The 27,416-nt window shown below is 37.4% G+C and overlaps 1 protein-coding gene and 1 non-coding gene across 2 annotated transcripts; one reads left to right on the forward strand and one right to left on the reverse strand.

Annotated features, from left to right (window-relative positions):
• The first annotated feature begins 1,986 nt into the window (after window positions 1-1,986).
• Window positions 1,987-2,059, forward strand: TRNAK-CUU. Its single transcript has one exon. It is a non-coding gene; the product is annotated as a tRNA-Lys (tRNA).
• Window positions 2,060-5,775: 3,716 nt separating this feature from the next.
• On the reverse strand, window positions 5,776-27,067 carry ACTR10 (actin related protein 10). The gene is made up of 13 exons (XM_036435379.2): window positions 26,904-27,067; window positions 24,428-24,500; window positions 22,089-22,171; window positions 21,128-21,236; window positions 17,977-18,084; window positions 15,720-15,787; window positions 15,004-15,083; window positions 13,479-13,514; window positions 11,896-11,975; window positions 11,742-11,815; window positions 10,258-10,339; window positions 8,829-9,030; window positions 5,776-6,178 (listed from the first exon to the last, which is right to left on the reverse strand). Exons 1-13 carry the CDS (start codon window positions 26,978-26,980, stop codon window positions 5,997-5,999), a joined length of 1,254 nt encoding a protein of 417 aa, XP_036291272.1. The 5' UTR covers window positions 26,981-27,067; the 3' UTR covers window positions 5,776-5,996.
• Between the last annotated feature and the right edge of the window lie 349 nt (window positions 27,068-27,416).

The raw sequence follows: 27,416 nt of genomic DNA on the forward strand, positions 1-27,416 counted from the left end.
TTAGAGCAAAGCAGAGATGTTCTCACCAAGACCAGAGAAAGCCATAGAGCAGATGTCTCCCTCCACACCTGGCGGCCCGGTTCTGCCCCATTATTCTGAGGGCGTCCCCTTCACCCCGCCCATCCTCACAGCATTGGAAGTTGCACGCTAAAGGTATCTCACCTTTGAGCTCAGGAATTTTACAGAAGCATTGGTACCCTTTTTGTGAAAAGAACTATTTAGTGGAATTAAGGATAGAACTGATTAAAGATATTGGTTGAGATCTAATATATTCCAAGTACTCGGCTAAACACTGGCGATAAAGAGGTGGAGTAGACCTAACCTCAGCCCTCATGGAATCTACATGCAATATAACGAAATAGGCAAAATAAATTGGACCTTGTGGTAAGAAGGCACAGAAGACAATGGAGGTTTGAACTTGAGACCTGGTACTTACATTGTAGAAAGACTTTCGGAATGGGTGATATTTAAAGGGAAACTTGGGACTGTTATGGGAATATAAGCTTGACATTTTACAGGAACGATCAGGGCAGCCTGGCCTATCAGTGATTAAGTGGGGGAGACGGCAGGAAGTAAAATCACAGAGGTGGACATGGAACCAGATACTGTAGTGGTTTAGATTTTAGTCTTATTATTAAATCAGGACAATTAGCACTTTTTAAACTATTAAATGCCTCTGTGTATTTTCCCAAAAAACTATAGTATTTTAAGTAGTCATTATACAATTATGAAAATCAGCAAATTAACAATTCTATTTTTTTTAGATGTTGCCAATTCAGTAATGCCCTTCACACACACACACACACACACACACACAAATCCAACACCACACTGCATTCAGTTGCAGTTCTTTATGTTCCTTTAATCTGGAAATAATCGCTTAATATAAATGGCTTAATAATTCCATTGTCTCCAAATGTCATAATTTGATTAAAATCAGGTTTTTTTCTTTCCCCTAAGAACTAACATTCTTTACCATACGAGTCAATGACTCATTCTACCCTCCCAGCTTCTGTTATTTGAGCTGGATAATTGTTTCTGAGGGTCGCATCTCTCAATTGTCAGGCGGATATCAGAAAGAGGCCTCATTTTAAGTGGACCAGAAGCCCCTTCCTCAATTAAACTTCCCTTGATTAGATCATATTAAAGAAAAAAAGCTAACTCTGCTGGGTTTTCTTTTTTTTTCTTTTTCAGTGTAACCTTTTAGTGGTTGAATTTGTTTGTTTGTGTTGTTGTTATTGTTTTTAAATATGGAAAGCTTAAAGAATTTACATGTCCTTGGCGTCGGAGCTATGCTAATCAATTCTGTTTGGTTCCAGTGTGCCTCGACGTGGCGGAGGTCCGGGTGTGTGTGGACTAAACTTTGTTTTTTAATGTTGTCTCCCACGTTGTAGGAATCCAGTATATCATTTGATAGCCTTGATACATGTTTTCTGAAGATAAAATATTAAGCAGTATTTTATTTTATTTTATTTATTTTTTAAATAAATCTTTATTGTTCATATTATTACAAATGTTCCTATATTCCAAGTACTCTGCTAAACATTGGTGATAAAGAGTGTTTCCTCCCTCTCCATTGCTTCCCTCCACCAGGTTCCCACCCCACCCTCTGCACTTTCCCCAGCCCCCATTGTCCTCATCCATAGGTGCACAGTTTATGTTCAGTCTCTTCCCACACCCCCCTCTCCCCTTTTCCCCGAGAATCGTCAACATATTAAGCAGTATTTTAAAACACGTCAGAGAAAAGATTCAGTGAATGAACCTGTAATTATAAAGATTTGTATATGTTTTCAGTGATCTTGATATAACACACGCAAAATAAATTGTTAAATTTCAGTTCAATTAAAGAAATGTTTTAAAGAATTAGTGTAAATAATCGGGTCGTGCACATTTAATAGCGTGATAAAATTTTTTATCAGATACGTAGAAAACGTAATGTAGCTAAACAATGATCAAGAAGTAGAAAATCGCCACTAGATTACATGCGCCCGGCTAGCTCAGTCGGTAGAGCATGGGACTCTTAATCCCAGGGTCGTGGGTTCGAGCCCCACGTTGGGCGGTTGTTTTGCACTTCCGTAGGGAATTTCGTTTTAAGGTTTCTCCAAAGCACTATGACCAACTAGGGGATCTTGAAACCTAATTATTTTCTATATCAGCCAGATCTCCGGAAAAAAAGCTTATTTTGCAAACGAAACAGGTCTCAGACCGCGCTTGCGCACTTGAAGGCACACGTTCCTCTTTCTGCGGTCTCTTCCCAACTTCCTCCTTAAACCACATAGGAAACTGAAAATCCACTGTTTAAAGTTGAGACTCGTTTTCTGTGTTACTATTTTAGTCTTATTATTCGTTACAGGTAGAGGGCAATTTTTGCTTCTACCAGAACAAAATATGAGCACCGATTCTGGCACCTTTTCCAAGACTTAAAGAAATAGGCTGCCTTTCTGTTTCTCTTCCCCTTTGAAACAAGTCATCCCCTCCCAGTCGCCTGCACGATTCCTCTACTTGCATCTCTTAACCCTGATATTGCCTTCAACCAGACCAAAAAAAAAAAAAAAAAAAAAAAATCACCTGTGATTGAACAAGTTTGGTTTATTATCATTTCAGGCATAAAGCTGAAATTAGTAAAGTAAAAGACACTCATTGAGTAAGAGGATGTTTGGTGTTTTAAGTTGGACAGTGACCAGTTTGTCTAAAGTGGATGTTCTGTGAGATGCTAATCTGAAGTCCAGGTCTTTGCCCTTCTGATTAATTCACTGAACTATAAATCAGTTTCCCACAACCTCTCTCCTCAGGTTTTAATTTCCTAGTGAGTTATGTAGGGTTATTAAGTTTCCTAGGGCTGCCACCACAAAATATGGCTTAAAATAACCAAAATTTATTTGTCTCACTGTTCTGGAGGCTTAAAAGCTTGAAATCAAGGTAAAGACAGTCATGCTCTCAAAGGCTCTATTGAAGAATCTGTTCTACGGTTCTTTCTTAGCTTTTGGATGGCACCAGCAATATGTGGTATTCCTTGGATTGCAGCTGTGTAACTCTTCTCTACCTCGGTTGTTCCATGCTTTCTCCTCCAGTAGCTCTGCCACCCAGGGCATTTTCTTCTTCTTATATGGACACCAGTCTTATTGGATTAGGGCCCGCCCCAATGACCTCATCTTAATGTGATTATATCTGCAAACGCCTTATTTCCAAATAAGGTCACATTCACAGGTACTGGCGATTAGGACTTCAGGATCTTTCTGAAGCCCACAATTCAACCCTAACAGTGGGCTCCATTTGTTAACCTCAGCTACCAGGTGTCTGCCACTTCACAGCTAGCTATAAAGCTCTATTTCAGATAGAGATCTTATTTTTTATATTATTCCACGATGAAAAACTTCTCATAAGTAAGCTTGGAACAGAGTGCTGAATCTCAGAAGGGAAGGCAGGGGAGGGTGGGTGGGTGGGGGAGGTAACCAACCAAAGACCTTGTATGTATGTGTATATACATAACCTATGGACACAGGCAATGCGGTGGTGAAGACCTGGGCTGGGGCAAGGGTAGGCTAGAGGGGGTCAATGGGGGGGGAGGGGGACGGGAACATACGTAATACTTTTAATAATAGCTGAAACCAGTTTGGCTCAATGGATAGAGCGTCGGCTTGGGGACTGAAGGACCCGGGTTCGATTCCGGTCAAGGGCATGTACCTTGGTTGCGGGCATATCCCCAGTAGGGGGTGTGCAAGAGGCAGCTGATCGATGACTCTCTCTCATTGATGTTTCTAACTCTCTATCTCTCTCCTTCTCTGTACAAAATCAATAAAATATATATTAAAAAAATACTTTCAATAATAAAGAACTATTAAAACAAAACAAAAACCTCTCATAATCTAAATTCAACAAAACAGAATTTTACTATAAATGTTAATAGTAAACCTATATATAATAATTGACAATTAATAGTAGAATCCCAAGGAGAAATTTCAAAGCTAAGAAATAGGCTTTGGCCCAGCCGGCACGGCTGTGTTGGGCATCCATCTATGAACCAGGTCATGGTTGGAATCCCCATCAGGCACATGCCAGGTAGTTTGATCCGTGTTGGGCACAAAGGAGGTAACAGGTCAATGATTCTCTAACATCATATTTCTGTATCTCTATCCCTCTCCCTTACTCTCTGAAATCAATAAAATATTAAAAAAAACAACAACACGAAATAAAGGGGCTTATTATAGAGCTTGTATTCCCAAAAGGAAGATAAAAGCTTTGAAGACACAATTATAAGGTGAAAACTGTTAAGTACCTCAGTTATAAATAACGTGCTTATGGGAAAGATCATTACTTTGGGAGAAAAGGTGTTGTGGAAGAGTGGTAGGCACAGAAGACACAGGAATCTGTTTTAGAAATGATTACAAAAATAGATGGCAATTTTGAACTTTTAGTTTTTTTCCCACTGGTTTAATAGACTTGGGATATATTGGATAGAATCCAGAAAATATATCAATTCCTACTGTCTTCAGAAATGAGAGTACATAGGAATATACATGTTTCCCATCTTTGCAGGTACATACGAAGAATGAAACCAGCAAAATGTTAGTAACTGGTAGTTCATTAAAAAGAAATGAAACCAAAAAACAAAAACAAAAACAAAAAAATGACTGAGTACATTATTTCAAAGAACCACAATCTTGAGAAGATAAAAATCACAAAAGATTAAAGAAGTCATGATACATGTTTATGGAGCAGAGCATTAAAGCAGTCCTAACTTGTTTGGCTCAGTGGATAGAGCACTGGCCTGCAGACTGAAGGGTCCCAGGTTCGATTCTGGTCTAGGGCACATGCCTGAGATTGCAGGCTTGATCCTCAGTAGGGGGCCTGCAGAAGACAGCTGCCCAATGATTCTCTCATCATTGATATTTCTCTCTCCTTTCCTCTCTGGTCAATAAAATATATATATATTTTTTAAAATGCAGAAAATCAAGTATTTTTTTTTCTTAGAAATGTAGAATGGTTGATAAAAGAAATTATAAAGTTAGGAAGTGATTACTTCCATACTTGAACAAATGCTTACCTTTGCTCCCAAACATTCTCAATCCAAAGTGTCAAATATATTTCTGGAAAAACACATTATTTTAACATGGACACATAAATACAATAACAAGGATTTTAAGAAATAGACTGTTAATATCTTAATTGGTTATATTATTTGTTCTTTAAATGAAATAATTGCCAAAAATAATGAAATTATTGTAATCTCCAATGCCTAGGACAGATTATGTGAATCATGGAGGAAATATGTTTTAAAATTTTTTATAACCTTTAATAGTTCCTTTCTCTTTTTGTAAAAAAAAAATTATATTTATTGATTTCAGAGATGGAGAAGGAAAGTGATAGAAACATCAATGATGAGAATCATTGATCAACTGCCTCCTGCATGCCCCTATGGGAGATTGAGCTCATGGAATTGAACCTGGGACCCTTCAGTCCACAGGCCGACGATCTATCCACTGAGCCAAATGAGCTAGAGCTATTACTCTCTTTTTAAAAATGTGTTATGTGCCTGGCAGGTATTGCTCAGTAGTTGATCATCCAGCTACGAACCAGGAGGTCCTGGTTCGATTCCCGGTCATGGCACATGCCCGGGGTTGGGGGCTCAATAGGGGATCATGATTCTCTCTGTCATCATTGATGTTTCTAACTCTCTCTCCCTCTCCCTTCCTTTCTGAAATCAATAAAGTACATATGTATACCCACAAAAATCAAATAAAAAATGTACTATGTAACAAACTTCCAAAACAAGACTGCTTTGCTATATTTTATTGATATAAATACAACATATTTCATAAGAATCAGCTACCATTTTATCACTACACAAGAAAAACAAAAGTCAAAAGTATTGAGAAAATTACAGAAATACTTTCACTTCCACAAAAGTCATCTCTAACAGCGTCTTTTATACTTTGTACAATTTGCTTATAATTGGTCTGATAGATGAAATGAAACAGTTGAATTTATTCAAACATTTATTTCTCAGTGGAAAATGCTCTTTTCATCAGAGGTGGTTGAGTTTTCCCGACATCAAACATCATTTCCAAAGGTGGGTTATTAAGAGAACACCAATCAGGAATACGGCCTGTCTGATTGTAATATTCCTTTGAGACAGAACGGCTCCCCAGTATGTCTTGCAGTGCTCCAAAAATAGCTCCTGGTGATAAAAATATTTTTATAACTAAGATGAAAACTTTTACAGGAAAGTTTATGTACACATACAGCCACTTTATTATATCACAGGACAGAAAAGGTAAAGTTCAACAACGCAATTCAAATTAATTCCAGTTAAGTTGTTCTATATCCTATATTTCAAATAATAGGTTAAGCTATAACTACAGTGTTACGGCCTACTAGAAGCCCGGTGCACGAATTCATGTACAGGAGGGATCCCTTGGCCTGGCAGGTGATTGAGGCCTATCCATGGGTCAGCAGGCTAGGGGGAGGAGCTGTGGGAGGTTGGCAGGCTGGGAGGGAAGGGGCCATAGGAGGTTGGCTGTGGAAGTGCATTGACCACCAGGAGTTGAGCATCTGCCTCCTGCATTGAGCAATTGCCCCCGGTGGTCAGTGCGTGTCACAGAGACTGGTGTTCCAGTCGTTTCGGTTGTTCTGTTGTAACGGTTGCTTAGGCTTTCATATATAGATAACAGATTATAGTAAAAATTGTAACAAGTATTAATGAGTTTAAAAGCAAGTGAGGCAGAGAGGGGTGGAAAGTATTTTCAACTCCATAAATACAATAAATACCCTTAGTTTTTCTTTGCCACAATTCTAAGATTATATGTTAATAAATAAAACGGTACTGCAAAACCCAAAAAAGCATCGTCATACCCTAAGAATCTATGCTGAAGACCTTATAAATACACCCCAAGGCAGTCTTTAAAATATAATTTAGAAACTAAATCCAGTTGTCTTAGATCAAAATTACATTTTGATTATGTCAAATATTTCGTTTTTCTCTCAGAAAGATCCTGATACCTATTAGCTGAAACTGCCTCATTAAACACAAATCAGAATGTATGCAAAAATACACATTCATGATTGTTTTTCTCTTTAAAGTAGTCACTTTCTTAGGCTATTTCTTTATTTCAACAAAACTATCTTTTTTCTAAAATGTTCACTGAACTGTCTCAAAAGAAAGTATAATTATAAAATAATCAATTTTTTAATCCATCCTTATTGTTGAAAGTATTATAGATGTCCTCTTTCCTACCCCCATGGACTCCCTCACTCCACAACTATTACCTCTCAGCCTTCACCACACTATTGTCTGTGTCCATGTGTTATGCCTAAAGAATCAATTTTCATATGGCTCACAGATTAGCTTTCTCTAAGGCAGTGGTCAGCAAACTCATTAGTCAACAGAGCCAAATATCAACAGTACAATGAATGAAATTTCTTTTGAGAGTTAAATTTTTTAAACTTAAACTTCTAATGCCACTTCTTCAAAATAGATTTGCCCAGGCCATGTGTAGAGGGCCAAATGAGAAGACACCTGGACATTCTTTAGATTGTTGTTCACTGGTCCCGGGATATTGACAGAATCACGTCAGTTGCACTCCCACCCTGGGAGTGCTGAGATGTTCTTAGTTCCTGGCTTGTGTTTGTCCAGGAGGAAGGAGTGGGTGGAACCTGGGCTCTCCCAGGCTCCTTGTTTTCCTGTGAAACCCCTTGTTGGATTGGAGAATAAATATCCAATAGATGTGCTGCGTGGCTTAGGAGTCGTCAGTCTGTCTCTCCAGCAGAGGAGGTCAGCGGCCCTCCCAGCTCCCAGCTTGCAATCTATTTCTATGTTTTCTCTCTTTATTTCTAATTTTTCTCAATCCTTGAGCACCTCCACTTAGAAACGGTTCATTCATCTCTCTTTCCGTGCGGGACACGGAAAAGGGAGATCCCCGCAGCTTCAGGGCCCCACAGCCGTGGTATTTTGTGGAAGAGCCACATGAGGCTTGCGAACCATGGCTCTAAGGAATTAAAACATGTTTTAAGAAATGGTAGTAGGCCCCTAGCCGGTTTGACTCAGTGGATAGTGTCGGACTATGGATCAAAGGGTCCTGTGTTCCATTCCAATCAAGATCATGTTCCTTGGTTGTGGGCTCCTCTCCTGCCCAGGCCCTGGTCAGGGCTCGTGCAGGAGGCAACCAACAGATGTGTTTCTCTCACACAGATGTTTCTGTCTTTCACTCTCTCTTCCATTCTCCCTAAAAATCTATGGGCTAATATCCTCTGGTGAGGACTTACAAAAAAAGGAAAAAAAGAAATGGTAGTAGCATCCCTGGAATAAACGCACAGCCCCTACTATTATGAGGGATGATTCAAATTGGACAAAGAATTTTATTTTTTTAAAAATCAAAGTGCAGCCTGGTCGGTGTGGCTCAGTGGCTGAGCATCAGTTGATCTATCAACCAGGAGGTCACAGTTAGATTCCCAGTCAGGGCACATGCCCAGGCTGCGGGCTCGGTCCCCAGTATGGGGCATGCAGGAGGGAGCCAATCAATGATTCTCTCTTATCATTGGTGTTTCTCTCTTTCTCCCTTCCTCTCTGAAATAAATAAAAAATGTTTTAAAAATATTTAAAAATATATAAAAAATACAAAATCCAAATGCCAAGAGAAATAGGTGTATAATTCTGAAAATTAACAATTTAAGGAAAAAATGAATGTTCACAAAAAATTCTTTAATAGTTCTATTAGTTTATTAAGTGGGCAATTTTGGACATTGAACCATCTATTATATATCTCCATTAGTTATACTATTCAGAAACCAATTAGTATATAATCATTATATTTTAAAAACTAAATTCTTACCTCCCAACCAGGCCACACAATTAGCTTTTGCAGGTGGAGTATGAATACGGAATGTCTTGGTGCCAAGTGTTTTCTTATACTTTGGTTTTTCTATCAGATATCTTATTTCTGCAAGCAATCTATGGAGAAATCCTGGCAACATAGATGTGCCACCTATGATTACCAAGTTCTCTGCTAATTGCTTCCTGGTGTCTATTGGGCACTGTTATTAAAGAGAAAGGAAAAAAAAAAAGGATTTATCATTAACTGTATAAATAATGTTTAACTAGATTTAAGAAAATACACAGCTTAAGTATTACACATGAAATAAGTAATTATCTGTATTACATAAGGGCCACAGAAAGGTTTCTTTCATAAGGAAGTTTTAATGCTGCAAATATAACACCCTAATATTGCCATATACTCATAGAGAACTTCAAAGGTTTTAAAATCTAATAGTATAGAATTATAAATTCTATGGGGCGTATGGTGGTAATTATGAGTTTTCTCATTTTCAGGATAGAATGAGTTGAGCAAAGAACATGAAAAGTAACTTTTAATTTCTTTTTCAGTAAAGAAAGTGTGGAAACTTAAATTTTCTAAAGGTATTATCTTCACAATATTATATCCAGAGCCAATTGTTGAGTGGAAAGATAATGTTCTTGGGAAAAACTGTTTCCATATCAGCGCTCTCTAAGAATTAGAAATGTTAAAATCCTCCACTGATGTTATATTTTTCATAAAAATCCTTAAATGGAGCTCTAGAGATAGACAATATCTTCCAATGTGATGTATTTCACATAAAGTTCTGCAATTCCACAATCATTAAACAAAAAATAAATACTACCATATACACCCTGGAATTTAAAATTCAACATTACCCAAATCTGCATTTGAAAAAACTATAAACCATACTAGCTACAAAATAAAAATCTGGTATTACTGCTATGGAAAAATGAATATGTCCATAAGACTTACTATCTATCCCTAGGTTGAAATATTGAAGGTACTATACCATAGTGCCAAAGCAAAACTAAATAATTATTACATTTAACATAAGAACTAAACCTAGTCAGTTTGGCTCAGTGGATAGAGCATTGGCCTATGGACCAAAGGGTACGGGGTTTGATTCCAGTCAAGAGCATGCACCTAGGCTGCAGGCTCCTCCCTGGCCCGGGGCCCTAGTCAGTGCTCATGCAGGAGGCAACCAATCGATGTGTTTCTCTCACAACAATGTTTCCCTCTCTCTTGCACTCTCCCTAAAAATCAATGGAAAAAATGTCCTCGGGTGAGGATTAAGAAAAAACAAACAAACAAACTAACGAACAACAACAACCATAAAATAAAATAATGTAACTTATGGCTAAAATTAAAATAAAGAGTATAAACTTAAAGTTTTTCTCTTAAGGGCTGTAGTCATAAATTTAAACATTTTATTAAATAAAAATACCTGCATAAGGGAATCCAATATTAATGTGGCTACAGACTTCTCTTCATTATCTTGTTCAAAAAGAATTTCCACAACCGAATCTCTAATGAGATTAAAAACAGAGTACTTTGTTGGCATCTCATACAATGATAGAGAATATACTATTAGCTTTATTGACACATTTTAAAGAACCAATATCTTATTAATATAGGATAATTATTAAAATACAACCAATGTGTTTATATTTATAAATGAGAATAATAGAACCTGCCTCACAGATGTTGAGGTGATGATTCAATGAGTTAACAGAACAGTGCCTGGCACATAGAAGGCATTCCCTAAGTACTATCTACAATTATTATGTTTATTTACATATATTTTGTCCAGCTATACCTCCTTAAACTTAATAACAGAAAAGGAACAGCATTCTATAAAAGTTAGTAAGACTCAACAAGCAGATCAGTAGTGATAGAAGAGGTCTAAAAACAACAAAACCTGCCCCAGCTAGTTTGGCTCAGTGGATAGACCGGCAGCCCGTGGACTAAAGGGTCCAGGGTTTGATTCCAGCCAAGGGAGGTTCTCCCTCCCACTCTCTATAAAAATCAATGGAAAAATATCCTCAGGTGAAGGTTATAAAAATAAATAAGCAAAATTAAAAATAAAAACAAAATTCTCCTCCCCCAAAGCATTTTTTTGTTTTTAAAAATAATAATACATAGCCAACATTGCTAGTTGCCTAAAAAAAAATCCACTTTTCATTTTTTTCATCCCCTTCTCCCCTGCCCCACCAAATTAAAAGAACCCTATTTTGAGCAGAACAAGGAAGATCTTTGTGGCAATAGAATAGTTCAATATCTTGACTATGGTGGTGGTGATTAAATCTACCTGTGTTAAGAATTACACAGAACTATTCATATACATTACACCAATGCCAATTTACTGGTTTTGATACTGTATTATAGTTATGTAAGACATAAGTATTGAGAGAAATTGGGTGAAGAACATATAGGACTTCTCTATATTACCTTAGCAACTTCCTGTGAATCTATAATTATTTGAAAATTTAAAAAAGATAGGACTCCATTTTTTATAGTGGATATAATGCCTCAAGTAAAAATACTCTATCAGCCCTCATTGCTGCTAGATGTTCCTAAGTACCAGACAATAAAATGGAGGCAGAAGGGGTATATGGAACTTCTAGAAAGTCTCCATTAAAAAAAAAAAGAGGAAGATGCCTTTTTCTTTCCCTTCCTAGAAATGCTTGCTTGATGTATTAGCTATAACTCCAGCAACCATACCAGACCCCAAGGAAAAAGGCTACACTCCAAAGATAATAGAGAAAAAATGTCTGGGTCCCTGATGGGAGCTGTCATACTTTCCCTGGACTGTCTACATCTGAACTTCTCTTAAATGAGATACAAGCTTCTATGTGTTGAAGTAAATACTTTGAAAGGCCAACAATTTATTTTAGTTCATTATTTTGCTTATAAAAATTAAGGTCTAACCTGATTGATCCAAGGACATGTAAAATCTTCTCTCCATCTAATGGGTAGTCAACATTTGGGGGTGGTGAGGGACGCTGAAATATAAGTAATATAAATATATAAATAAATACAAGTAAGCTTCTGAAAAAAATATATACATTTATTATGAACTTACCTCAGTATTTCCATCGATATTAAATTTTGCTGCTTGGATTTTTAGTCCACGATTCAGATCACTGACAAAGCAAGTGCGCACTGGAGAGAAAAGGAGATTTAGTTATGGTTTGTCGTTGAGTCAATCTATGTCTCTGTTAAAAAAAATCCTCTTCAAGTAGACATACTAATTATCCACTCATTCAACTTGTATAAACTATACCTGTCTTTAGTTAGCTTATAACAATTTATTCACAAATAAAAAAACCTTGCTGTTCATAGAGGAGTCATAAGACATGTTGTGGTCATCTAACATAAAACCACATTGGAAAAAACCCAACACCTTTGAGGAAACTATTCCTTATATAAAGATTACCATAATAAAAATAAATTTTACATCATGAAAATGTATAACTGAACAGAATGTTTCTTTGAACAAGATTGATCCATATCTCTATATCTAATCTTATGTAAGTATCCAGCTGATTCTTTTTTTTAAATCTTGGTTGGTTAGAACACAAAGCCAAATTTTGCTCCTAGTTATAGTAACATTCCTTAGTTTTCAGTTTTTTGGCATGATTATTTTCTGCCTCTTGCCACAACTCAGTACTATCACTTTCCTTCTACTATAGCACCATTTTTGTTTTTATACTTTAAAATTTCTTCTTTTAAAGATTATTTCTACTGCAAAGTATCTTTTATAATAAGCTGATTAAGTTATTCTCAGAAACAGGTAAAGAATAAAACATTTTTTGTAAAAACAAAATTGATGTTGAGTGCAAGAAATCTAATGATTTGGTTAACTATTTACAAAACAATGTTAAATATATATTTACATATGTAAAATTATTTTCGTTCACTAATTCAAAATATATTTAAGAATCTACAATATGTTAATATGTTAGACAATAAGCTAGGTGCTCAAGTTACTTATATATGTTATATTTTATTCAAGTCCTACGAACTATCTAATAAGGCAAATGCTAGCCTTCAAGATAACATATAGTTGTCAGAGAAATGTGCCCTTCTTTATTTTTATTTATTTATTTTAAAATATATTTTAAAAACCTACATGACATAAAACCAGTGGCTTTCTTAAGCAATTTAACTGTAAGTTCATACTTTGGAAAGTACTAATTTCCTAGTAATCCAGTATATTATATCTATAATTGAGAAGTTTCTTCAATAACACATCATAAATAATGCCAAAAGCTTATATAAATCTAAAGAAAAAGAAAAATTTTACATTACTCCATATCCTACATGTGAAATATTTTTGGGTATTACATAATGAATTTAGTACATTTTGTATCTGTATACATATTTTATTTATTTTTAAAAAACATATTTTATTAATTTTTTACAGAGGGGAAAAGAGAGGGTAGAGAGTTAGAAACATCGATCAGCTGCCTCCTGCACACCCCCTTACTGGGGATGTGCCCGAAACCAAGGAACATGCCGTGGACTGAAATCAAACCTTGGACCCTTCAGTCCGACATTCTATCCACTGAGCCAAACCAGTTAGGTCTGTGTAAATATTTTAAAACACGTGCCACCCAAACCAATACTTAAGAATCAAAGGGACAAAATGGGAACTTAATTTACCTTTAATGTCCTCTAAGACACCTTCTGGAATTGCACCTAAAACAGAAATTTTATTTAAAACTATACAATATTATAAGCAAAAACAGTATCTTATATTGCATCCACATTTCCATTTCAGCAAAATTTTAAGTACTATAATTAAAAAAATATATATATTTTTGTTGGTTTCAGAGAGGAACGGAGGAAAGATAAAAACATCAATGATGAGAATCATTGATCGGCTGCCTCCTGCATGCCCCTATGGGGGGGTTGAGCCTGCAACTCAGCATGTGCCCTGACCAGGAATTGAACCCTGACCTCCTGGTGCTTAGGTCAACACCCAACCATTAAGCCATGCCAGCCAGGCAGTACTATAATTAAAACAAACAAATAGAATTAATTTTATTTTAGGGAAGAAATTTCATCATTTAAAGCTAAGCAAAAGCACAGAAGTTAAAGCCAGGTGTGCACAAAGAACTACTGAATGTCGCTACTCATAAATTTGACAAAAACAGGATACCTTAAAAATATCCTATATAATAAAGATATAATATGCAAATTGACCATCACTCCAACACACAAGATGGCCACCCCCATGAGAACACAAGATGGCTGCCACAAGATGGCAAACAGGGGAGGGCAGTTGGGAGGGACCAGGCCATCAGGGGATGGCTGTTGGGGGGACCAGGCTGGCAAGGGAGGGCAGTTAGGGGTGACCAGGCCAGCAGGGGAGCAGTTAGGTATCGATCAGGCTGGCAGGGGAGTGGTTAGGGGGTGATCAGGCTGGTAGGCAGAGGCAATAATGAGGGCCTAATTTACAATGGCCTTGTTTTCAGATGTTCAGTGGGATGGATGATTTTAAAAAATATGCAATTTAAGAGATTTCTAAAGGAGAACAAAAGGACCTGATAACTCTCAGTTTTTTAAAAAGAAAGCTATAAATATGTTATCCTTATCTAAGAATGATTCACTGAAATGAATTTAGAGGAGATAACATGTTCACTTAAGTCTTGAGGTGCCTAGAGACATGCCTAGTTTATATCTAATGGCCAGTTGGAAATACGCAATGAAGTTTAGAAGGGTCAGGCCCAGGGATATGTTTGAGAATCAACAGCATTCCTAAAAGTCAAAGGAAGAGAGGTAATATCAAGAAGACATGATAATCAACAATGTCAAAAGTTCTAGAAAAGATGACTAAAACTATACGGGGTTTGGTGGTGAAAAGCTCAATAATAACCTTACCGTTAGAGCAATATCATTAGTGATGTAGGGGAAAAGAGAATATGCGATGGAGTTAAAAAACATGAGTTGTGCCCAGGCAGCATTGTTCAGTGGTTGAATGTTGACCTATGAACCAGGAGGTCGCGGTTCAATTCCGGATTGTGGGCTTGGTCCCAGTAGGAATCAGCCAATCAATGATTCTCTCTCATCATTGATGTTTCTCTCTCTCTTCTTTCCTCTCTGAAATCAATTAAAAAAAAAAAAAAGTTGAAAAATGAAAAGCAAATAATGTAAACTACTTTTAAATAGTTTAAAATGACTTTACCCATCACAGAGGGAAGGCTCTGTTCTTTAGCAGCACTTGTGTCAACAGTACATTGCTCCAATAGTTGAGTTTCCAACTCCCTGAAGGTAAAAAAAAATTACTGGAATTAAAATACTGCAACTGATATCCTTTTCTTATTTAATACTTTACCAGTCGGGTCCCTCGGCCTGGCTAGCCTGTGAGATCAGATCAAAACTGGCTCTCCAACATCCCGAGGGTCCTGGATTGTGACAGGGCGCAGGCCAGGCTGAGGGACCCCACCAGTGCACGATCGGGGCAGGGAGGTTGGCCAGCTGGGGACTGTGGGAGGGCGCCAGGGCATGTCTGGTCTGTCTAGCTCAGTCCTGATCTGCCGATCCCAGCAGCAAGCTAACCTACCGATCGGAGTGTCTCCTCTTTGGTGGTTAGTGCACGTACAATGAGCGATTGAGCGGCTTTAGCATATCATTAGCATATTACACTTTGATAAGTTGAACGGCCAAACACTTAATGTATTAGGCTTTTATTATATAGGATGTTTACTATATAATGTATTATGATGCTTTAAGTAAAGCGGTTTTATTTTTAAAAGATAAATATACTAAAGACTAACAGAGAATGAAATGAGTAACATTAAATGTCCATGTTATAAGTCCTCTATTGAACACTGTAAAAAAAATTAGCATCTGTTTTTGTGACTCAGGTAAAGAAAATGTGCTAGATTCCAAGAAACTTACCTGTGCAGAGCTTTTCCTCCTAAGGGGAGTGCTCCCCAGCAATTTAGTACTGGGATTCCTTCATATATCTATAGGGTAGTTAAGGATATTACTATTTTAGGAGATAAAATGTGATTTCCTTGATATTTTCTACACCTGCAGTATTGTTTTAAATCAGCAAATTCTTATTTTAATTTTTAATTGTTTTTTATTTTTATTGATTTCAAAGAGTAAGGGAGAGGGATAGATAGAAACATCAATGATGAGAGAGAATCATTGACAGACTGCCTCCTGCATGCCCCACACTGGGGATCGAGCCTGTAACCTGGGCATGTGCCCTGACCAGGAATCGATGCTCAACGACTAAGCCACGCAGGCACGCTTCTTATTTTTTAAAGTTAGAGAAATCATAGTCTTTTTTCATATTCTTCTCCAAAGACAAAGGTTACGTAAGTGTGCGCGCGCACGCACGCGAACATGCAGAGAATTCATTAGTTAATGCTGGGGTGTCCAATAAAGTAGCCACTGGCCACATGTGGCTAATTCAGCACTTGAAATGTGGCTAGTCTAAATTCAGATGTAAGAATAAACTACACACCAAATAACCAAATTTAGAAGATTTAATACAAAAAAAGCCCCTAGTAAAATATCTCATTATTTTTATATTGATTAATCTCTTTCATTTGTACTTTATAAATGCAGCTTAGAAAAATTTTAAGTTATGTCTCACATTATATTTCTATTAAACAGTGCTGGGAGAATAGTGCACAATACTGTACTGTGGATTTGCTACCTTATTTTATATACTGTTTTTGCTGATGTTCTGTCAGTATATTTATAAAAAGGAAAAAGTATATTGGTAAAAGCATTAGCTTTGGCTTCAAACATGGGTATATATGTTGGTTGTATGTTTTGTATGACCCTGAGTTAACAACCTATCTAAACTAATCTTCTCATTTACATATTATTTAAGTTACAGTGCTGTTACAGTGCTGTTACGAGACTTAACACATAAAATATTCTATATTTAAAAAGCTATTGCCTAATTTAGTTCCTTAGGAGTCAATGATTCTTGATTCCCTTTCCCTAAGTATTTCTCCTAATAAATAAACGTACTTCAACCTCCTTTTCAATTTAACAATATTCACTGTAATATTTCTGAGATACCTATACTCTGCTTAAATGCTTCTAATGAAAAGGAATTTACCAGTTTACAGTCAGGAGGTCCATTCTGAGACAGCTTGAATTACTAGAGTGTTTCCTGATGTGTGAATGACGTAAAACTATGGCATTTACTGAGCAAATACTTTACATATATTACCTTCCTCAAGTCACACAACGTCCCTATCAGCTGGAATTATTAATTCCCATTTTATGGAAAAGGAAACTAAGGCCCAAAGAGATTAAGGTACTTGAGCAGTATCATACAACTAGAAAGAAGCATAGCCGAGATTTACACATATTTGATTCCAAAACCCAAGCCCATAAATCCTATGCCATACTGCTGCCATGACAGTCTCTGGAGATAAGAGAGAAAATGGTATTCAATATCCCACCGTGAGTCCTACAGCTATTTGCGGGCAGATTTCATGTCACCATTATGTTTTCATTTTTCTTGATTTAACTTTCGCATTTCAAGTTTCTCTAATTACTCTCTGTATGATCTTTTCTTAAAACTTGACTATCCTAGCCAAAACTGGTTTGGCTCAATGGATAGAGCGTCGGCTTGGGGACTGAAAGGTCCTGGGTTCGATTCCAGTCAAGGGCATGTACCTTGGTTGCAAGCATATCCCCAGTAGGGGGTGTGCAAGAGGCAGCTGATCAATGACTCTCTCTCATCAATGTTTCTAACTCTCTATCTCTCTCCCTTCCTCTCTGTACAAAATCAATAAAATATATTTTAAAAAACATATATGGATACATTTAAAAGTAAAATAAAATGAAAATAAAGCATACGTTTAAAAAAAAAACAAAAAAACTTGACTATCCTAATTAAGTTCTCTAATATGTCCAATTAGCTGATGTTCCTCCTAAGAACTGAACATAATATTTATGATGTTTAATCCCTGGAGTACATACTGGGACCTAGTCAGAATAATAATTTCTACAAAAAGTAAATTTAAGTCTCACAATCTTGTGAATTTTTTCCATGTGATAATTTATGTCTATACATGATAACCCAAAATAGCTTGATGTAATAAAAACCATTTTTAATTAGACCAATTGTTTTAAAGAAGAGTAAAATTTGCAAAATCAGCTTGTTGACAAAAAAAGATACAGGTAACACCAGGCTTTCCCTATAGCCACAATCCAGGACCATAGCAGAGTTTATCCCAAGTGTCAGAAGAGCCATTAGATGGCTTGGAGCAAGCAAGACAGACGGGACCTAGAAAACAACAAAAGCAGAATGAGTGTCAGTAGTTGAAAGTGTTTGCTTTACATCTCAAATATATTAAAAAAAAAAAAAAAAAAAAAAACCCTCAAGGGAACATTATATTTATTTATATTATGATATCTAGTCAACAATTTAGTGGCAATAAATTAAGAACTGCTTTGTTGATATATTTGAATTTACACATAATCAAAATACAGTGTAATAAATATAAACATTCTTTAAATTCTCTAAGATGTTTCATTCCAAAAAAAAGCATAACAAAAAAAAATTCTTGCCCTAACCGGTTTGGCTCAGTAGATAGAGCATTGGCCTGTGGACTGAAGGGTCCCAGATTCGATTCTGGTCAAGGGCATGTACTTGGTTGTGGGCACATCCCTTGTAGGGGGTGTGCAGGAGGCAGATGATGGATGCTTCTCTCTCATTGATGTTTCCAACTCTCTCTCCCTCTCCCTTCCTCTCTGTAAAAAAAAATCAATAAAATATATTTAAGAAAAAAAAATTCTTGTCCTCTCTCTTATAGGGAAAACTGAGAGATAAAAGAAGAGGTCTAGAAACATAAATTTGAAGGAAAATGCTAAATTTTAAAAAAAGATGTTTTTATCATCAAAACGAAAACACAGAAAAAGAATTCTTGATTGCCTTTATCCACAAAGTTTGTACTATGAACTATATTTTAAAACTATTACAACATAGCAGTTACAATTAAATGGAAGAACTACAAAAATCCTTAGTTCAGTGAAAATTTGCCAGATCTGGTGGCACTCTAAGTATTATATAAATATTCAATCAAAACATGAAAGTCCAGCCGAAACCGGTTTGGCTCAGTGGATAGAGCGTCGGTCTGCGGACTGAATGGTCTCAGGTTCGATTCCAGTCAAAGGCATGTACCTTGGTTGCGGGCACATCCCCGGTAGGAGGTGTGCAAAAGGCAGCTTATTGATGATTCTCTCTCATCGGTGTTTCTAAGTCTCTATCCCTCTCCCTTCCTCTCTGTAAAAAAAATCAATAAAATATATTTAAAAAACAAAAACAAAAACAAAACACATGAAAGTCCATCATAACCAAGTGACAAGTAAAATAATGGCTACATTCCCCTTATTTAAATTGAGATAGCAGGTATTCTAGTTACCAATATATATGATATAAGGATACACAAGCACAACTAAAACTCTAAGTATAAACAAAGAGAATTATCTATTTTATTCAGATAAGAGCTGACATGATTTCTCGTTTTGTCTGTGTTCTCCCTACTGAAAACCAAAACTTCTAAATCTAAGGATAAGAGGAAGGTAATCCGTTTCTCTGTCTTAATACATAATAACTTAGAAATATTAATGTCATAAAGACACTAAGATCTTTTATATATTTTGAGCTCAGTAGAATGTGTGAAAAAATACACTTGACTAATTTCTTTTTAAAAATGTTTTTACTGATTTAAGAAAAAGGAATGGAGATATAGAAACATTGATGAGAGAGAAACATGGATCAGCTGTCTCCTACACACCTCCCACTAAGGATGGAGCCTGAAACCCAGTCATGTGCCCTGATGGGGATTCAAACCAGTGACCTCTCAGTGACTGGGATGCACCCAACCAACTGAGCCGCACACACTGGGCTTCCTTCCTTCCTTCCTTCCTTCCTTCCTTCCTTTCATTAATTTTTGAGAGAGGACAGAAGGGAGAGGGAGAGAGAGAGAAAAAAAAAAAAAATTGGTTGGTTGCCTCCAACATGGGGCCTGAGCAAGACTCGAACCTGCATCCTGGGAATGTGCCCTTATCAGCAATTGAACCAGTGACCTTTCAGTGCACAGGACTATGCACAGAATTTCTATGTTAAACACATTTTATACAATCTTCTAGTTTCCTTTGCTGAAAAACCCTAAATTCCTAAGGTAGAAATTTTTTAAAAATTTATTAACGAAGATTATCTGTATGATCTTTTCTTAGAATGTGAAACTTAATAATGTGAAATCATAATTTGGTCTTTAAAATTACTTAACTCCTATGAAATGAAAGTTGTAAGAAATATCACTAACATCAACACGTAAGAGTCATTCCTGGCACTGCCTACCCAGTTTAAAGGAAACATTACTTGAGCATTCCATTTAATAGGAATTGAAAGCCTAAAATAAAAGAATTGAAGACTTTAGAGTATAACTGAACAATAGAATGGAGAAGAGCTGAAACCGGTTTGGCTCAATGGATAGAGCGTCAGCTTGGGGACTGAAAGGTCCCGGGTTCGATTCCGGTCAAGGGCATGTAGTACCTTGGTTGCGGGCATATCCCCAGTAGGGGGTATGCAAGAAGCAGCTGATCAATGACTCTCTCTCATTGATGTTTCTACAATAACTATCTCTCTCCCTTCCTCTCTGTACAAAATCAATAAAATATACTTAAAAAAAAAAAAAAGTCTTCTCCCTTGTGAAGTGTCACTTCTTAAAAAAAAAAAAAAAAAAAAAAAGAATGTAGAAAGACCTGGAAGAAACACATCATAAACTCCACAGTATACAATTTACCTTTAAATTCTGGAAAAAAATTAAAAAGACCCGGAACAGAAAAAGCTATATTAAAATAAATAAATAGCCCTGGCCAAATGGTTCAATGGTTAGAGCTTTAACCCGTGCACCCAAGGGTTTTGGGTTTGATTCCTGTCAAGGGTACATACCTGGGTTGCAGGTTTGATCTCAGCTCAGGCAGAGTGAGTGAAAAGGCTGATGTGTCTCTCTCACATAGGTATTTCTCTCGAGTCCCCCAACCCCCGCCCCAATCTCTCTAAAAACCAATGGAAAAAAATATCAGATGAAGGTTAACAACAAAATAAATAAATAACAGAAACATCAATAAATCAATAAGAAATCCCCATTTATCTAATTAGTGGATGAAATGCTAATTATGCATGAAATAACTATACACAGGAAGTTTCAGGAGGCTTTGCTTTACACTCTGTCGTCTGGTTCCTCAAATGCACTGTGTAGTACAGACAATGGAGGAAATAAATGTAAGTACCTACCAAAGACAACATATAAAAAAGGTACCTCAAAATACTTGAAGAGAACGCGAGTGAGTGTCTCTCTGAAGTGGGAAGGACATAGTACTGATTCAATAACCACGACTCGTCGATCTCTGGGATTCACCAACAGATGCCTAAAAAGTAATAGTTTTGGGCTTTTAATTAAAATTTGTTTTTAAATAAATAGAAGCTTGTATTTATTTTGGTACATATGCAATTTGTTAAGAATAGAGAAACTATACTAAATTAGTTTAAAATGCTTTATGACAAAAAGATATCTTCATTTTATTACCCAGAAAAAATAACTTTCCTAACCTCTTGTTGCATTGCATGCACTGTGTGAGAAACTTCATATCTATTATATTAACTTATCTCAGAAGACAAAAAACAACCTACTTTGAATAACTTGAGCCATTAAAAAGACATTTTCTTTCTTTAGATTACAAAAGAAAAAAAAATATGCTCACAAAACTCCAAATAGTATGTAAGTTTATAACTTGGAAAATATAAATATCCTAAAACACTTCTATTACCCATTTTGTATATATTTTTGTTACCATTTTGTATATTTTCATTAATATGTAATATAATGTAGTGTACATATATATTTTAACAGAAATATTCATTCCATAGTTGTTCTGCAACGTGTTCTCAATTACCAATATATCTATTATAAGATACATTTTTGTATCAGTACATATAGGCCCAGAACTCTTTTCTGAAGTCTGTTTCATTATAAGGTCATACAATCATTTAATTTCCCAACCCCTTTTATTAATGGACAGTTTATTTGTTTTCAACATTTTCTTATGCTTGTTTTTTAGTTTCAAATATATTTGGAAAAGGTTGAAAATAAGCAAGCAAAAATGGCAATGGAGTCAATTTTTTCCCCCTTCAGATATAATACAACTAATATCACTATGACTGGCATTAGGAAAATCTAATAACAAAAGCTGGGGGAAGAAACAAATAGCATTGTATCATACCTGAAATACAGTATGTGGATAAATTCCTTTAGGTAGGAATATAATTCTTCTGTGTTGATATTATATTGAACAACTTTGATAGGCTAAAAAAAATTAAAATAACTTGTTAATTTATAATAAATAATTTCAAATTAAAACATGCTTATTATCTTACCAATGTATTTTCTGAATCCATACATTTCATATGTTGTTGATCTTAATGATGCATCCCAATACCAAATACAAGCTGATGTGCTAGTCTCTTCTGCTCCATGTGCTTTTATAAAAGCAAACATGCTTATAGTTGATTGTTAATAATACTGTCAGTATTAATGTGAAATTTGTATGAGTTCATATTAAGCAACAGGAACTGAATATATGATAACAGAGTTATTATCTTCACCAAGAAAAAGCAAGTCATAGCACAATTTATAATAGCTAAGATTTGGAAACAGCCTAAGTGCCCATCAGCAAATGAGTGGATTAAAAAACCGTGGTACATCTACACCAATGGACACATGACACTGCAGGGTGGGATGAGGGAATGCGACAGGGGCGGCTGGGGGAAGGTCAATGGGGGGAAAAAAGGAGATACCATATGTACTATGTGTAATACTTTAAACAATAAAATAAAATAAATAAAATAAAAAACTGTGGTACATCTACACAATGGAATACTATGCTGCTGTAACAAGGAAGGAACTCCTATCATTTGCAAAAGCATGGATGGACCTGGAGAGCATTATGCTAAGCAAAAGAAGCCAATCATAGAAAGATAAATATCACATGATCTCACTCATTTGTGGAATATAATGAACATAAACTGATGGACAAAAATAAATTGAGAGACAGAGAAGCGTTGATCAGACCATCAAACCTGAGAGGGTAGGTAGGGGAGGGTGGGGGTAAAGGAGAGAGATCAACCAAACGACTTGTATGCGTGCATATAAGCATAATCAATGGACACAGACACCAGGGGGGTGAGGGCATGAGCCGGGTGGGGTGAGGGGGCAATGAGTGGATAAGAACACATATGTAATACCTTAGTCAATAAAGAAAAAAGAAAAGAAAGAAAAGGCAAGTCATTAACTCGGGGGGCCACACAGGTAGGTACCCGTTCAGATCAACGTTTTAAGTTTATATGAGTCTATGTATCAGGGGACCTTTTCTGAGTGGACCCTTTCATTATCTTTTTTTTTTTTTTTAATTGATATTAGAGAGGAAGGGAGAGAACAGATACCGTAGAAACATCGATGAGAGAGAATCACTGACTGGCTACTTCCTGCACGCCCCCTGCTGGGGATTGAGCTGCAAGTCCAGCATGTGCCCTGGGGCAGAATAGAACCCAGGACCCTTCCGTCCACAGGCTGATGCATCTAACAGCGAGGGCCCTTTCATTACTCTTTTTGGGCTGCATTTATTCTTGGCCCCACCTTAACAACTGCCCCACTGGCTGGCTCGGAGCTCAGTTTCATCTACATCCTCTCAGTACCCACAGAACATTTTCAATCCATCATTTCTTTTTATTTTTAATATCCCCAAGACAGCCTCTAGCCACATTCAGTTGCAAGCCCAACTGAGGGATCAATTACTCGTTTTTGCTAGTGTTCTCATTACAGTTACATGAGTTTTATATGGTCTACCCTAACACTGTTTTTTTCCATAAGTCTGTTTATGATAAAAGTGAGGTTTTGCAGGAACATAAATATTAAGTTATAGCAGAAATATCTATATTGGATTTTAAAAGGTAAATTTATGACAAAGAAAATTATTTTTCCTACTGTTCTACAATTCTTACGGTAATTTGCCAAATTAGCTTTGGCAAAAAAACAACAACTATCTTTTAAAAACTGTTTTTCACAGTTCTTTGGATCTAGGAATTACAAATAAAGAACTGAAGATCCATCTTATATTTTGAACAGAGTAAGAATAAAGATTCATTATAAAACGCAGAAAATTATTTTACTAAGGTTAAAAACTTTCTCTTGATATTATATAATTCCATTTATATAAAATGTACAGAAAAGGCAAATCTTTAGAGACAAAAAGACTGAGTGGTTGGCTGTCGGTGGGAATGGGAATAAATTCTAAATAGGCATTAGAAATCTTACTGGGATGACAAAGTTTTAAAACTGGACTGTAGTGACGATCATTGAACTTAATAAAAAATATCACTGAATTTTACACTTAAAACAGGTGAAATTTACAGAATGCATAAACTAAATAAAGATTTTTTAAATTTTTCTTAGAATACAGTAATAAGGTATATAGTTAGCACTATTCTAATCAATCTTATTTGAGGTCACATTTAAAAACATTTTACATTACAGTGTTTATTTCTAATTTATTTAAGAAAATACCTTAGGCATGCCAGCTTTTTTTATCACACTAGGAATTATGCATCTTGGACTGGTTTCTCCAGCAAAACCACATCTGAAAATAAACAGAATATTGAAACACTTAACTTATAAGTCTTTCCATATATTTATCACAGAAACAAGTTTTTCTGTGTTTATTTAAAAAACGAACACATCTGAAAAACATCACAGATACATTCAAAGGGACAAAAAAAACCAAAAACACAAGAAAAAGCTAATCCCATTTATTTATAATTGCATATTGAAAGTGAAAAATTGTTTCAAATTAGCAACCCTGGATCTGTACTGTATTATGTGATTTCATTCATATGAGTTAAATATTAGTGCATCATTCTATTACTAGATTCTACACAGTCATGTTTTCTTTAGGTTTATTTTTAAAATATATATATTTTTATTGATTTCAGAGAGGAAGAGAGAGACAGAAACATCAATGATGAGAGAGAATCATTGATCGGCTGCCTCCTATACTCCCCACACTGGAGATGGAGCTGCCAACCCAGGCATGTGCCCTGACCAGGAATGGAACTGTGACCTCCTGATTCATAGGCCAACATTCAACCTCTGAGCCATGTGGCCTCTTTTGGTCTATTTTTTATTTATTTATTTAAAATATATTTTATTGATTTTTTACAGAGAGGAAGGGAGAGAGATAGAGAGCCAGAAACGTCGATGAGAGAGAAACATCGACCAGCTGCCTCCTGCACACCCCCTACCGGGGATGTACCCGCAACCAACGTACATGCCCTTGACCAGAATCGAACCTGGGACCTTTCAGTCCGCAGACCGACGCTCTACCACTGAGCCAAACCGGTTTCGGCATCTCTTGGTCTATTTTTAAACTATGAATATTTTACATAGTTAGAATCACACTATTCATACATCATAAACTCTTATAATAAGCTTCTTCCTATATTTAATCCCCATTGTTATCATTTTAAATAGTGCATAGTACTTTATCCTTTTAAAAAACAATTCTCCTTTCTTGAGTATTTAGGTATTTCCATTTCTGTTTCATGTTAATGAAACACATCTTTGCTTAAAATGTTGCTAAAAAGTGATCACCATTTAAATTTAGTGTGAAGATTGTCTCTTCTTGTCCTGTCTAGTTTGCAGTACTGCTCTCCTCCTATTTATCTACTAATCACACCTCCATCTTTCCATCTTCTACTAATCACACCTCCATGTTTACTCATTTGTGCTCCTCAGATTTCCCAGGATGCATGCAACTCATCAGCCAGCTTCAATTTTTCTTTTACTTTATAGATTCATCTTATCACTTTGTCAACAGTCATCTTCCTGTGTTGCAGCTTTCTGCTTCTCATTTTCCTTAACATATTTATATTTGGGTGTCAGCCCCAAGGTATTTATTATGCTAGAAATAAACAGTTAAAAGTAAATTTAAAAATGTAAACAAGGGAAGATAGTGCACCAAATAGTAAGAAGAGAATGGACTGTTTAATCCAAGGACTGTTGAATCCAATTCTGGTGCACCTGAGGTTCAATTCTTAAATAGGCTCTTTTGACCATTTATTCAATAAAGTTACATGTTAGGCATTAAGATTTTATGTACATGAAGATTTTCCTATGTTCCCATTTAAAATTACACAAGATGCAATTCTGGCTGTCACTCTCCTCTGTCTTGAGCCCAGTACAAGCAACCCTCCACCTGGAGTCCAAGGACCACTGTGATGTCCACCAATCCCTAAAACTATGGCCAAGTGCATTAAGGTTTGTGTCTGTGTAGCTTTCATTCGGCTGTCAAAGGGATCTGTGCCATCCAAAAGGTTGAGAAATATTACTCTAGTGTTTACAAGTTGCCTTTTATCGATAAAACATGTTAATTTTGCTAAGAGGTGGTTTTTTTTTGTTTCTTTTGTGTGTGTGTGTGTGTGTGTGTGTGTGTGTGTGTTTTGGAGGGGAAGGGGAAGGGTTTGCAATCTCTAGACTCTCATCTACAGGGTTTCACCCCTTGGATGTGTTCAGTCTCCCTAATTTGACTCCCTCCTCTTGGGGAGCAATGGCCCCGGCTTGGACATGCTTGGATCTCCAGCGCCCACAGACGTTCCATCAGTGTTTAAGGATGGGGATGGTGGTCATCAGGCTAGCTTCCTGAGCTGAGACGTGCAGGAGCAGGGGGGTCTAGCTCACCGCTGTCACCCCTGCAGGGGAACCCCAAAGGGTCTGCTGGGTTTGCAGTAACCACCCGCCTCCCCGGCGCGTCGGCCAAGGCAGTTCTCCCGAAGCCTCCTGGGCCTCCCTGGGCCTCAGAACCCGGCCGCCCACCGGATCCTCGGTATTGGCATCGCCCACGGCGGAATAATAGTGGCCACTGTTTGCTGGGGGTGGGGACGTGAGCCCGCAATGAGGGCCCGGACCCGGACCGGGCCTGGGTGTCGCCCCCCCCCCCCCCCGCCCTTCTCCCCAGGCGACCGCAGCCGGCGCCGCGGCCACTCACTTGGTAAAGGCTTCGCCCAGATCTATCACGACCGCCGTCTTCTCCCCGCCGCTCCCCAGGCCCTCGTACAGCGGCATGGCTGCGGAGAGGACGGCGGGACGGTGGACGCGGGGCCGCGGGCCTCGGCTCCTTCGCTCTGAGGGGGCGCGGCCGGGGCGGCGGCCAGCGGGCGGGGTCCTCGCGTGGCCGCGGCGCGCCGGACCCGGGCTGCCCCAGGCTGTGCCGGACCCGGGCTGCCCCGGGCTGCCCCAGGCTGTGCCTCCTCCGCGTCGGACCCACCCCTCGCAGGCGGCCCGGGCCGTGAGACGAAGGAGGAAGAAATGCGCCTTCCGCCGCTGGTCTGGGTGCGGGGGGCGCGGGAAAGAGTTGAGTTGAGGCGATCAGGCGCGCCGGCCGCCCCGGGTGGGCGGAGCCTCTGGGGTCCTTCCCGCCGGACACGCCCCCTAGGGGCTCTGGGGCTGGAGGGTCTCTCTTTGCAAGTCTAGGCCAGGTGGTTTGGAAGCTGAAAAAAGC

The sequence above is a fragment of the Pipistrellus kuhlii genome, unplaced genomic scaffold (genome assembly GCF_014108245.1).
Source record: "Pipistrellus kuhlii isolate mPipKuh1 unplaced genomic scaffold, mPipKuh1.p scaffold_m20_p_1, whole genome shotgun sequence".
In the NCBI taxonomy this organism is placed as follows: domain Eukaryota; kingdom Metazoa; phylum Chordata; class Mammalia; order Chiroptera; family Vespertilionidae; genus Pipistrellus; species Pipistrellus kuhlii.

Bases quoted from the DNA above. Each gene is read 5' to 3' on its own strand.
- ACTR10 (XM_036435379.2), bottom strand. From the start codon at position 26,980: ATGCCGCTGTACGAGGGCCTGGGGAGCGGCGGGGAGAAGACGGCGGTC. The intron at 13,515-15,003 runs GTAAAGTCATTT...TTTCTGTTTTAG, and splicing joins GAGCCTTCCCTCTGTGATGG to GTGCAATTCCAGAAGGTGTC. The intron at 11,816-11,895 runs GTAAGTTCATAA...CTTATATTTCAG, and splicing joins ATATCGATGGAAATACTGAG to CGTCCCTCACCACCCCCAAA.